Source organism: Vipera ursinii, assembly GCF_947247035.1.
Source record: "Vipera ursinii genome assembly, chromosome: Z".
Classification (NCBI taxonomy): domain Eukaryota; kingdom Metazoa; phylum Chordata; class Lepidosauria; order Squamata; family Viperidae; genus Vipera; species Vipera ursinii.
In genome coordinates this window covers 77,531,135-77,543,578 of record NC_139517.1, presented here as the reverse complement: position 1 = coordinate 77,543,578, position 12,444 = coordinate 77,531,135, and the positions used below count along the sequence as shown (strand labels likewise).

General features: G+C 36.5%; 1 protein-coding gene across 1 annotated transcript in view; it reads right to left on the bottom strand.

The window, feature by feature from the left end:
- The window catches only part of MRPL3 (mitochondrial ribosomal protein L3), a 34,488-nt gene that overhangs the window by 12,410 nt on the left and 9,634 nt on the right, over positions 1 to 12,444 (bottom strand). Inside the window, exons 5-6 of the mRNA XM_083376496.1 lie at positions 2,290 to 2,389; positions 433 to 493 (exon numbers count right to left, since the gene is read on the bottom strand). Coding sequence (XP_083232622.1) covers positions 433 to 493; positions 2,290 to 2,389 — 161 coding nt within the window. The remainder of the gene's footprint in view (positions 1 to 432; positions 494 to 2,289; positions 2,390 to 12,444) is intronic.

The window sequence follows — 12,444 nt, the reverse complement described above, 5'->3', positions numbered from 1 at the left end:
AAAAAATGCTTTACAGATCAGACTTGTTAATTTTTAATATCATTTATTAAGGCTGTTCCATAAACAAGAACCATCATCTGAAATAGTATTAATATGCTATATAATGAAAGATAGTAGATAGATAAACTATCTTGCTTTATTTCTCAGTGCTGTAACTTATGCTGCTTTATTCGACTGACAACCCATCCATAACTAACTCAATACCATTTTGTCACAGAGTAGGAAAGAAAGTGTGATTTCCAGAAGCAGGTTTATTATAATATTTATAAAACCTCATTAATGTATTTTATACATATTTTTACTTAAATCAGTTAGGAATGTTTGAAGAGCATCCTATCAATAGCTTAATTAAAAATAGAAGAGACTTCAAAGAAAAGCTAATTAAATTATACTTAAAATTTTAGGACATAAAGAAATAGAGTTGGAACTGACGTTTTAGCAGTGATGTCCACGTACTGCCCAGGGCGAAAATGAGCTGCATATAGAGGTGTACCTTAAAGTAAATGAAGAAAGATTAAACAATTTTACTAAAAAAATCCTCACAGGAAACCCGGAATGGGGCCTTCAGGCACAGATCCTTGGCCAAACCTCCTTCTCCTCCCACGTCCCACCCCCAAAATATTAAAACCACTTTTTGAATTCTCTTGTGCCTTCAACATGAGATTCCTGAAATACTTCTCACTTCCAGTCAAAAAAAGTGATGTCATCAACATATCCAAAACTGTAACTCGCAGTGATTTTAATTGCTATTTTCTAATATAGCATTTATCATTTGGTCTATAAATTAAATTAGGTGAGAGTATATAATCTTGACACATACTTTTCCCAATTCTGAATCAATTACCAGTTTCATATTCCATTCTACTTATTGCCTCCTGGCCATTGCACCAATATTTAATAGGAAAATGAGATGGTTTTTATAGGGTATTCACAATTTGCTGGGATTTAATAAAACTTTTGTCTAATGAAAAATGAAAGATAATGTGCCTCAGCTTATGACTGTAATAGAACCTGCCCGTTACAACTGCATGTCACGACAGGCATTAAGAAAATGACTTTGCTTAACCCCATGCTTTCCCTGCTGCAGCTGTTAAGTAACTGTGCAGGTTGTAAGCAGAGCAATGGGTGCCTCAGGGGTGAGGATAACCTGCGAGGCCTAATGCAGATCAGGCTCACCTGCTTAGAGCCTCCTATCACTTGAGACACTTACTGCTCTGCTTTCTGCCCCTTGGGGGTCCCCACAACCCTTTGATCTGCTTTTCCTGTCCCACAAGATCCCAGCAGGGCTTGGGCATCCACTCCAACTATCATGGACTCACCTTCTGAAGACCTTCAATGCTCCAGTGCTATCTGCAGCACTGCACAGACCAGGTTAGGGAAGCAGAACCATTTTCTTTGTCATGTGGCCACATGGTACAATTCCAGAAGTGGCTGCCATTTTCTGAGAGACTACAATTCAATGAGGCTGCTCAGAAAATAGTGGCTGCTTCCAGAATCACCCATGCAGCCACCGGATGAAGCAACTCATTCTCTTCCCTAATCCAGCTCTGGAGTTCCACAGATCTTTGAAAGATAAGTGAGGAGTCTGATGGGGTGGGAAGCTGAGACAATGCCTGTGGAGATCTGGTGTGCTGAGGTGTGTGTGTGTGAGGAGACAGGCAGAAGTGTGTGTTGCAGAAGTCAGTTGTAAGGGGGAATGATTTCAGAAGCAGTGCAGGGGCCATAACTTCCTCACCATGTCATAAGTAGTTTTTGGACAGTCCACTGTAATTCAGAATGGCTGCTAAGTTACCAGTCATAAGTCAAGGACTAATTGTATTTTAAATAGTGTATGTTATCACTGAATGTTATTTTTCTGCTATTTTTTAAAAAATACAGAAATTTTTATTTTCAGTAGTAATTAGAAGTATCTTTTATTTGGTTCACTTTGTGATCTTTTTTTAATGTATTAACTTTTATTTTCCCTCCTGTCCATGACCACGATTCAGTCAATCATTAAATATTACAAATAAGCTAATATTTGCTATGAGTTAGGTTTAAACTAAATAAAATATTTCTGCTTTAGCCAATGTATTATTTTTTTTAAAAAAAAGTCACTTCATAATAATTTTTCTTCAGAGAATGAGTAGTTTCTAATTCTTCCCTTTTACTTACATGGTATATATTACTTTTTTGAGTAGTAGAATTCTAGTTTAGCAAATAGTTATTCTTATGCTAAGTAGCTTTTAATTATCAGGGAGAATATATTGAAAAAATATACTCCTAGTTCTGCACCTTGTTAAACATTACCTGGCTTAATGACAGCATTAGATGACACTCGAAATACTGAAATTTTCTGTTTTGGTGGGAGTCCTACTTCTCTGTACATCTCCATGACAGTAGAACTTTTCTGAAAAAAAACATAAAACTACAGTAAGCATAGAAAAAAGTGGAATTTATATAATACGCAAAGCTTCAAGGGCCTAAAGGGCCAGATTTTATTCATCTTCTGGAAAAGAGATGTTACTTTTCCAATGAGGCACTTGACATTCATCTCTGCATCTCCACTTTGGGAGATTTCACAAATAAGTAAATCCTTCTACTTTTTCAAGTCACTGGGATCCCAGTATGAGTCCCTATCTGTACGGTGTAGTTTGCATACATGACATTTAATTTCTTGGCGCTTATCCTGAGGCCAATTTTGGTTGCTTTTTTATTAAAGGTAGCCGTCACTTGTAGTAGTTTTTCTTTATCTTCCTTAAATAGGGCAATATCAACTGCAAAATCCAGGTTGCCAAGATGGCCTTGGTCATAATAATGAATCTTCTTTTTTCTTTTCTTTCTTTCTTTCTCTTTCTTTTTTTCTTTCTTTTCTCTTTTTCAGTATTTTATTAATTTTCTATCATTACAATTCATTTGTGCTTAATGAACGTGTTATCTGGGTTGACTTTTGCTTAAGTCATAAAAGTTAAGTTCTTACTCTCTATCTCGTTTTTCCAACCATTGATAAAATAAGTTCCATGTTTGAAAGTATTCGGTATCTTCTTTTTCTCTAATTCTCAATGTAAGTCTATCCATTTCCACACAGTCCAGTATTTTCTTAATTATCACTTCATTCGATGGTGTTACTTCATTTTTTCAGCGCTGCGCAAATATAATCCATGTGCTGCATAAGTGATAATATATTTTTTACAAAATAAAGTATGATATCTAAGTTCAGCACAATATTATAATGGCAGTCTTAAAAGACAGACTCTATAAAGTTAGGAATTTTAGCCTAAATTCACAAGAAGAAAATCAAATTTAATAACTGCTGCTTAAGTTACAGCCAATATATAGACGAACATAAACATTTATCAACATTTCATTGTGGAATAATTCAAAAGCTCCTCTGAGCTTCCTTCTCATTGTAGTAACTAAATAGAAACTCAATGAATGAAAATGAAAATGCAAGAAGTCAACATAGCTGAATTTTGTGGTTAAATGAATTGTTGCAAAAAGCAATTTACATGACTGACAGCAGTAGCACACTTGGATAATCACCATTAACCAATGGCTGTCAAAGCTTTGCCAGTCAAAATGCCTGATCTTTCTGATTAATTTTCAAGACAGATTGCATTGCCAGAAACTCTGTAGATTAATCCTCTACAATCCTGCACAGAAAAGTCTCACAAGATCATTGTGGAGATCAAAGCTAAAATAATTTCAATAATTCTCTCAGAAGATTTTCTAACACTAAAAGTATCCATTCTTTAGATTAGACTTCACTGTAATCACAACTTGTCTTTGGGTAGTATATTGGCAAATCAAGTCACTGTAGTCTGTAAATTTGGCATGGCATGATTTAATTTAGGAAAATGTATTCAAGAGATCATTAGATCAAAGAATGATTTTAAAATTGGCCAGCTAGCCAAAACTGTTCTTCCAGAATTTTCCTTCATACTTTTCTCTGTCTCTTTCTCTAAAAAAAACCTTTAATTCTGTGTAACTGTTTGATGCCAAATGCATAGATGGGTGCATTTCAGATCCCTGCCAGAAAACAAAATGACTACTACTTCATGCCATCTGAGATTTGGTTCCATTTAATGCACAATTAAAGTAACTTATATAAAAACATCAATGTAAAAATAGTGAAAAATTAGACACTAGACCCATGATAATATACTAAAGCAGCACAGAAATATTGATTGTAGAATGGAAATTAAAAACATTTTATTCTAATTTGTTCTCAAAAACATGTCTTTTAGTATATGGAGAAGGGAGGTTACCAATCACTTGTCCACTAAATGATATGTGGACTTACAGACATTTGTTTCATTGTTGTAAACCATGTTAAACAATTAAATAAAAAAAAGCAGGAGAATATTGTTACTCAAAGGAACCTTAGTTAGAAATTACCTGTTTAATAAATTCTATGTAAAATGACTGAGAGTATGTGTATGTATATGTATACATACAGATTATGTGTGTATGCTGTATATTTTTATATACATATATACACGCACGCACACAGAGTTGTATGCAGGCTTTAGGTGCCATGATCAAATTTTGTGTTTCAACAAATGCAAACTGACGCAACCTCTGTAGTTATTTCTAAATTTATAATCTATCACTTACAGGTGAAACTCAAAAAATTAGAATATCATGCAAAAGTTCATTTATTTCAGTAACGCAACTTAAAAGGGGAAACTAATATATGATAGACTCATTACATGCAAAGCAAGATAGTTCAAGCCGTGATTTGTCATAATTGTGATGATTATGGCGTACAGCTCATGAAAACTCCAAATCCACAATCTCAGAAAGTTAGAATATTACATGCAATCAATAAAACAAGGAGTGTACATAGAACAATATCGGACCTCTGAAAAGTATAAGCATGCATATGTACTCAGTACTTGGTTTGGGCCCCTTTTGCAGCAATTACTGCCTCAATGCGGCGTGGCATGGAAGCTATCAGCCTGTGGCACTGCTGAGGTGTTATGGAAGACCAGGATGCTTCAATAGCGGCCTTCAGCTCTTCTGCATTGTTCGGTCTCATGTCTCTCATCTTTCTCTTGGCAATGCCCCATAGATTCTCTATGGGGTTCAGGTCAGGCGAGTTTGCTGGCCAATCAATCACAGTAATTCCACGGTCATTGAACCAGGTTTTGGTGCTTTTGGCAGTGTGGGCAGATGCCAAGTCCTGCTGGAAAATGAAGTCAGCTTCCCCATAAAGCTCGTCTGCGGAAGGAAGCATGAAGTGCTCCAAAATCTTCTGGTAGGCGGCTGCATTGACCCTGGACTTAATGAAGCACAGTGGACCAACACCAGCAGATGACATGGCTCCCCAAATCAACACAGACTGTGGAAACTTCACACGGGACTTCAAGCATCTTGCAGTGTGTGCCTCTCCATTCTTCCTCCAGACTCTGGGTCCTTGGTTTCCAAATGAGATGCAAAAATTGCTCTCATCAGAAAAGAGGACTTTGGACCACTGAGCAACAGACCAGGTCTGTTTTTCTTTAGCCCAGGTAAGACACTTCTGATATTGTTCATTGTTCAGGAACGGCTTGACAAGAGGAATACGACATTTGAAGCCCAAGTCCAGGATCCGTCTGTGTGTGGTGGCTCTTGATGCACTGACTCCAGCCTCAGTCCACTCCTTGTGAAAGTCCCCAACACTTTTGAATGGCCTTTTCCTGACAATCCTCTCCAGGCTGCGGTCATCCCTGCTGCTTGTGCACCTTTTTCTTCCACACTTTCCCTTCCACATAACTTTCTATTAATGTGGTTTGATACAGTACTTTGGGAACATCCAACCTCTTTTGCAATTACCTTGAGGCTTTCCCTCCTTATGGAGGGTGTCAATGATGGTTTTCTGCACAACTGTCAGGTCAGCAGTCTTCCCCATGATTGTGATTCCTACTGAACCAGACTGAGAGACCATTTAAAGGGTCAGGAACCCTTTGCAGGTGTTATGGCTTAATTAGCTGATTAGAGTGGGACATTTTGAGCCTAGAATATTGCACCTTTTCACAATATTCTAATTTTCTGAGATTGTGGATTTGGGGTTTTCATGAGCTGTACTCCATAATCATCACAATTATGACAAATCACGGCTTCAACTATCTTGCTTTGCATGTAATGAGTCTATCTCATATATTAGTTTCCCCTTTTAAGTTGCATTACTGAAATAAATGAACTTTTACACAATATTCTAATTTTTCAAGTTTCACCTGTAGTTACCATTCAAAGGTGCAATGGATCTACCTGGGGGATAATTATAACCCAGATTCAAAGTTCTGCTGTCACTTGACTACCTTTTGAGTACTCAGCAGCTGGCATTTATGGCTGTTTGCAACATCCCATGGTTACATGATTGGGTTTTAGTTTTTCTAATGTTTCCAGTTTTTGACAAAACTGACCCTTCGAAAAAAAATTGCTTAACGACCACAGCATTCACATAATGATAACCACAAAAAGGGTCATAAAATTAAGAGCTTCTGGTTTGGTGTCATGATGACACGGGCGAAAGGAACCGGAACCCTGGCTTCTTAGCCCAATTTCACTCTGTGTGGAGACTCCAACAGGTCGGAAAGTTACCCTGGAGAGGCGACAAAGAAGGGAAGCCTTGGGATCTTGGAGCCGATGGCAGTCGACCCAAATAAACTGAGGAACATCTTCAAACGGATGGAAGAAAGGCTGTCTGTAAATGCACAGGCAGCCCAAGTCATAGACAACCAGGAAAAAAGCGAAAAACCGTGGCATGCAGCTGAACAGCTGATTGTCAACAACGTGCTGACAACTGGGTGAGACTGTTTCTTTTTATTCCTCTTCCCTGTGCACAGAAATACAAATCCACTGATTGGAGAAAATTTCTAAAGCAAAGACACAGGGAAGATTTGGGAAGAAGGGAGTTAAAAGCGGTGACAATTTTTAAATGGGGAAACGAAAGTAAGGAATACAAAAGAATGTACAAAAATGGAATCGGGACTGATTTAAATAAAATTTGGTTAACTCTTACATTGTGGAATTTTTTTTCTTATCTAATTTATGTGAGAAAGCAATTTAAAAAGAACTTTTTTAAACCTGGATATAAACAATACAGTAAATAAGGACATCTAGTGGTGAAAGGAGATACTACAACAATACTAAAAGAACCAGAGAAGCTCCTGAACTTGAAATAACACCTGTTCTAAACAAAAGAATTCTATGTGACTTTATGCTAGAAAAGACTTTCTATAATCATATCTTCCATACTAGAAACTACTTGGAAACAGAGGGCTTTTTACATCTTTAAACTAACTGGAACATTTGGATTATCCTGAAGCAGTTTGATTATTTCACGTTTGGATTATGGCTGGAGGCAGTTGGTTTTTTTTTCCTCTTTGTGGATTTACAAAATTTGCTCAGTTGAAAAATGAGTACACCAAATCTCACTAAAATTACGGGGGGGGGGGGGAGAAGAAACCCTCTTCTGGAATATCTAGTCCAGCAAGTCAGGGATCTATTGAAACAATATTACAGTGATAAACAAACAGCTTTCAAAAAGAGATGCAAGCCACACTACAGCTAATCCAAGAATCAATAAAGAAAAATCATGAAGAGATAAAAAAGTTTGATAAGCTAAATGAGCAAAAATGCTTGACATAAAGACACAATTTGAGCTCCATCAACAAATAATTGCCAAAAATGAACAAAAAAATTCAGAAAATGGAAGACAAATCAGAAGAAACTGATTTAAAAATGGAGGCATTAATGGAAGAATATGAAAGACTAGAACAAGCAAATCAAAGCTTAGAAGGAGCAATTTCAGACTTGGAATTCTAAGATTCCAAAATATACCTGAAGACAAGGATGAAGACATAGCAGAAGTGATTATTAATCTACTGGCGGAGGCCCTAAAAAACAGAAAGAGCGGAGATACAAATGGAAACAGATGAAATATTTCAAATGAATTCAAGCTACGTGAGGAAACACAAATTATCCAGAGAAGTCCATGTAAGATTTATAAAGAAAACAATAAGAGATGAGATACTGAGAATAGTTAGGGATGATCCATTACAATATAAAAAGAAAAAAATTGTCGTGTTGAAGCAGATTCCTAAGGGAATAAGGGACATCCGAAGACAATATAACTTTTTAAGTACGAAATTAATTGCAAAAGCTGTAAACCTTAGATGGTTAATGCCAGACGGGACCTTAATCAACAATACAAGACCTTAATCAACAATACAAGATATCAATTGGATTCAGTTTGGAAGGCAGAAGACTTTGATGAAAGAAATAGAGCATGCCTGGATGAAAGAGTACAACATCAACAAGAGGATAGAAAAGGCCAGAAACAGAAAGAACAACAGAGGAAAGAACTATACAAACAGAAGAAGAGAAAGAAAAGCCAGATTAAGACGATGAGGGAATAGCAATAGACATATTGTGGAATGGAGAAGATGGATCGATTATATTCAGAATAAATATGGGACTAAAAAGTTTCATTTAGCATATGAATAAGTATTAATATTCTAAGATGTATTATTATTTAGTTATTAGTATTTAGTTATCTAGTTATGTTTAAGGGGAGTTAAAGTGCGACAGAATTTTAAGTGTATTTTTAGATGGACAGAAGCAAATATTATTTTAATTTTTAATTTAATTTAATTTAATTTAATTTAATTTAATTTAATTTAATTTAATTTATATACCGCCCTTTCCCGAAGGACTCAAGGCGGTTTACAGGGTATTTAAAATCAAACAGTACAAAATACAAAAGTTAAAAAACAATTTAAAAAGATTAAATTATTCCTTAACTAAAAACCTCAGTTAAAAATTCTCAGCCTGGGCCGGAGAGCTCAAAGAGCCAGGTCTTCAGGTCCCGGCGGAATGAACGAAGGTCAGGGGCGGTCCTAAGCTCCACAGGCAGCTGGTTCCAGAGAGCAGGTGCACCCACAGAGAAGGCCCTCCCCCTGGGTGTTATCCGCCGGCAATCTTTTACCGGCGGCACCCTGAGAAGACCCTCCCTGTGTGAGCGCACTGGACGAAGGGAGTTTGATGCTGGCAGGAGGTGTTCCCTCAAATATCCCGGACCCAAGCCATTTAGGGCTTTATAGGTCATCACCAGCACCTTGAATCTCACCTGAAGGGCAACCGGAAGCCAATGCAGCTCGCGGAGTAGAGGTGTTCCATGGGAGTATCGGGAGGCCCCCATCACAACTCGCACGGCCGCATTCTGCACCAGTTGAAGCCTTTGGGTGGTCCTCAAGGGCAGCCCCATGTAGAGAGCGTTGCAGTAGTCTAAACGGGAGGTCACGAGCGAATGAGTGACTGTGCATAGGGCATCTCGGTGCAGGTAGGGTCGCAACTGGCGCACCAGGCGAACCTGGGCAAAAGCCCCCCTGGTCACGACACCTATATGGTATTTCAAAATTGAGCCGTGAATCCAGGAGGACGCCCAAGTTGCGAGCCCTATCAACGGGGGGGTAACACCTCACCCCCATCGTTAAAGGTGGAATGAACTGGTTAGTCCGAGATGCCGATATGCACAATATGCATAATAATACCAATAGAGGACTCAGATTTGACACAGGTAAAAAATTACAGACCGATATCATTACTAAATGTGGAATAAAAAATCTTTGCTTCAATAATAGCAGACAGACTGAAAAGATTTCTAACTGAATTTATACATCCAGATCAAAATGGATTTCTACCAGAGACAAATTAAAAATAACTTAAGAATTATAAAGGAAATATTGAAATATTATGAAATGCATCCAGGGAAACAATTGGCATTAGTATTTCTAGATGCTCAAAAGGCATTTGATAATGTATCCTGGCAATTTATAACTCAACAACTAAAAACAATGGACTTTGGACACAATTTTATAAATATGACTAAGAAAATATATCATAAACAAACAGTAAAAGTGATTGTAAATGGAGATTATACAGAGAACTTTGACATAAGAAAAGGCACAAGATGACTTCTGGTCTTGTGCAGTAGTGCAGCAGGTGAGGGGTTCGGGGCTCCATGCCCTTTGGCTAATTTTCTTCCTGTTAGGGGACCCTAAATGGGCCAGAAGCCACCATGGTCAGCAAAGAAGTAAGTCCCGGGGACCACAGAGAGATGGGGTCGACCCAATCGGTCCAAGAGAAGCCTTCCAGAAACCAACAGGAGAAAGGCTAGCCTAACTTCAGAGTCTACCCCAAGCTACAAGCGACCGAAGTCAAAAGTACTGCTTTAAGCTGATTGTAAACAGTGTGTTTGAATCTGGTTAAGAACATTTTATCGATTTTATCTATACTACTTATCAATTTTCCTAAAGAAAAAAAATCCCAAGAAGCAAAAAACCTCCGAAAGTGAAGGAGGGGAATCTTTGCCCCACCCTTTACTAACAGAATTAAAACTTTTATGGAGAACCAAAACATATTGAAATGAAATGAAATGACTATAAAACCTAAATATGGATAAGTTTGAAATTGCTGAATGGTTAAGATTCTCATTTTAAAGGCAACTGTTTATTTTGAAAATATGAAAAATAAACCAGTGCTGACATATAGTGGTGGATGAAGACTTATGACAGCTATGAATTTCATACAGGACTTGGCAAAATCTGTGCTTGTGACCTTCAAAGGTCTAACAATAGAGAACAGCTGTGACAAAAAAGAAAACAATCTGGGCTGCAGACTAAGAGAGACTTTTAAACTTTAGGAAACAAAAAAAACTTTTTTGAACTTTCTGGATTAGAAGTATCTACTTAACTTGACTCTAAAGCTATTTAGAGAAAAGAAAACTTGGATTCTTGGCCATCATGAAAAATCAGACTTATACAAAGAACTTAGCAAGAAAAAATACTTTTCAAGAGGAGACATATGATATGCTGCAACTAAATCAAACGATTCCAAACCACAAAGAAATCCAAAATAACTTTGAAAATATAAACCAATTCATCTCCAATTTAACTTTACAACAACAAAAATCCAAGAAAACAACAATAGAGAAGGAACAGATAAAACAGATAACTGAATACAAATTCGAGGATAGAGACTTAAAGATGGAACCTAACAAAAGAAAGAATATGGTTTAACCCAAGTGAAATTTTTTACAAGAAATACTGGATTTGGAAAAGATAAATTATATATTCTGACTCCAACCGTTGTTTAATGATTTATCCCCTTGCTGAGACCCCTGTGCCTGGCCTGTGTAAGTGGATACAATCACTGCTGACAGTCTTGCAGATAGCTGAACTCATGAAATTACCTTTTTATTATCCATGAGGATCATTATTTGCATGCAGAGATTACAGCAGACAAGATGTAGTAATGATGAAATGGACGGTATTTCAAGGTCAGACAGTAATGGTCCTACAATGACAGCAGACCACATGTGAATGGTGCCCAGGAAATGATAGAACATTCAGGGTTAAGAAGGAGGAGGAAGTACGTCACAAAATGGGAGGGATTGGCTGAACAGATTAACATAAATGTTGTAGTTCCCAAACAACTACATGGTGGCAGCACAATATGCACTGCATAATACTTTATAGCTGATGTAACAGCACATTATACTTTAACACCACAAACCAAATTTGAGGATAAGAAAAAAGACTGGACAAAATGGACTCCAGAGATGTCAGGAAAACTGTTAGAACTGAAGAGACAAAAAATGATAAGAGAAACAGAGAGAGAAAGAAAAAGATTTTCAAAAACATGAATAGGCAAATACCTCTTACAAAGATATTGTACTTGACTTACCTTTTATATCTACAGCAACACTTACAAGAATATGGAAAGATTCTTTGTTTCACCAGAACATACTGATTAAGAAAGATACTGGGCAAAAGAAAAAGACCAAAGTGAAAATTAGGAAAACAGACGATGGGACCTATCAGAGAGAATATTTTAAAAAAGAAACACCTGTTTGAATATGGTTAAAAAGAAAGATTTTGGATATGAATTTTGTTTTAAGAGGAAAGAGCCCCTCAAGTAACATAGTACTCTCTTTTTCTTCTCTCTTCTTATTTTATTTCTTGATATGAGTAATATAAGAGTTGGAATGGCTTATATAAAGGAAATGTTTTAGATATTTAAATGTGATTGACTTTAAGAAAATTACAATGGAGTAAAAATGTTTTGAATAAGAGATAAAAGATTAGATGACTGGATTTATTAAATGGAATATTTAAAGATTAAATATATTTTTAATTATGGTAAAAAAGAATGGAAAATTTTTGGAAATAAATATGTATTAGCTTATAGGAAACATGGATTTTAAGTAGCATACTATCTTTTTATTTTACTTTACTCTTATTCTTCTTTTTTTCTAGACTTATTTATTCCTTAAAAAAAGGTAAAAGTACTGGGATGACTTACATGAAAAGAAATATTTAAATATTTAAATATAATTAACTAACCAGTAAGAATGTCTTGAACATTGTGGGAAAAACAAATGTAAACAAGAACTGTAAACAGGATCTATGTTAAAAA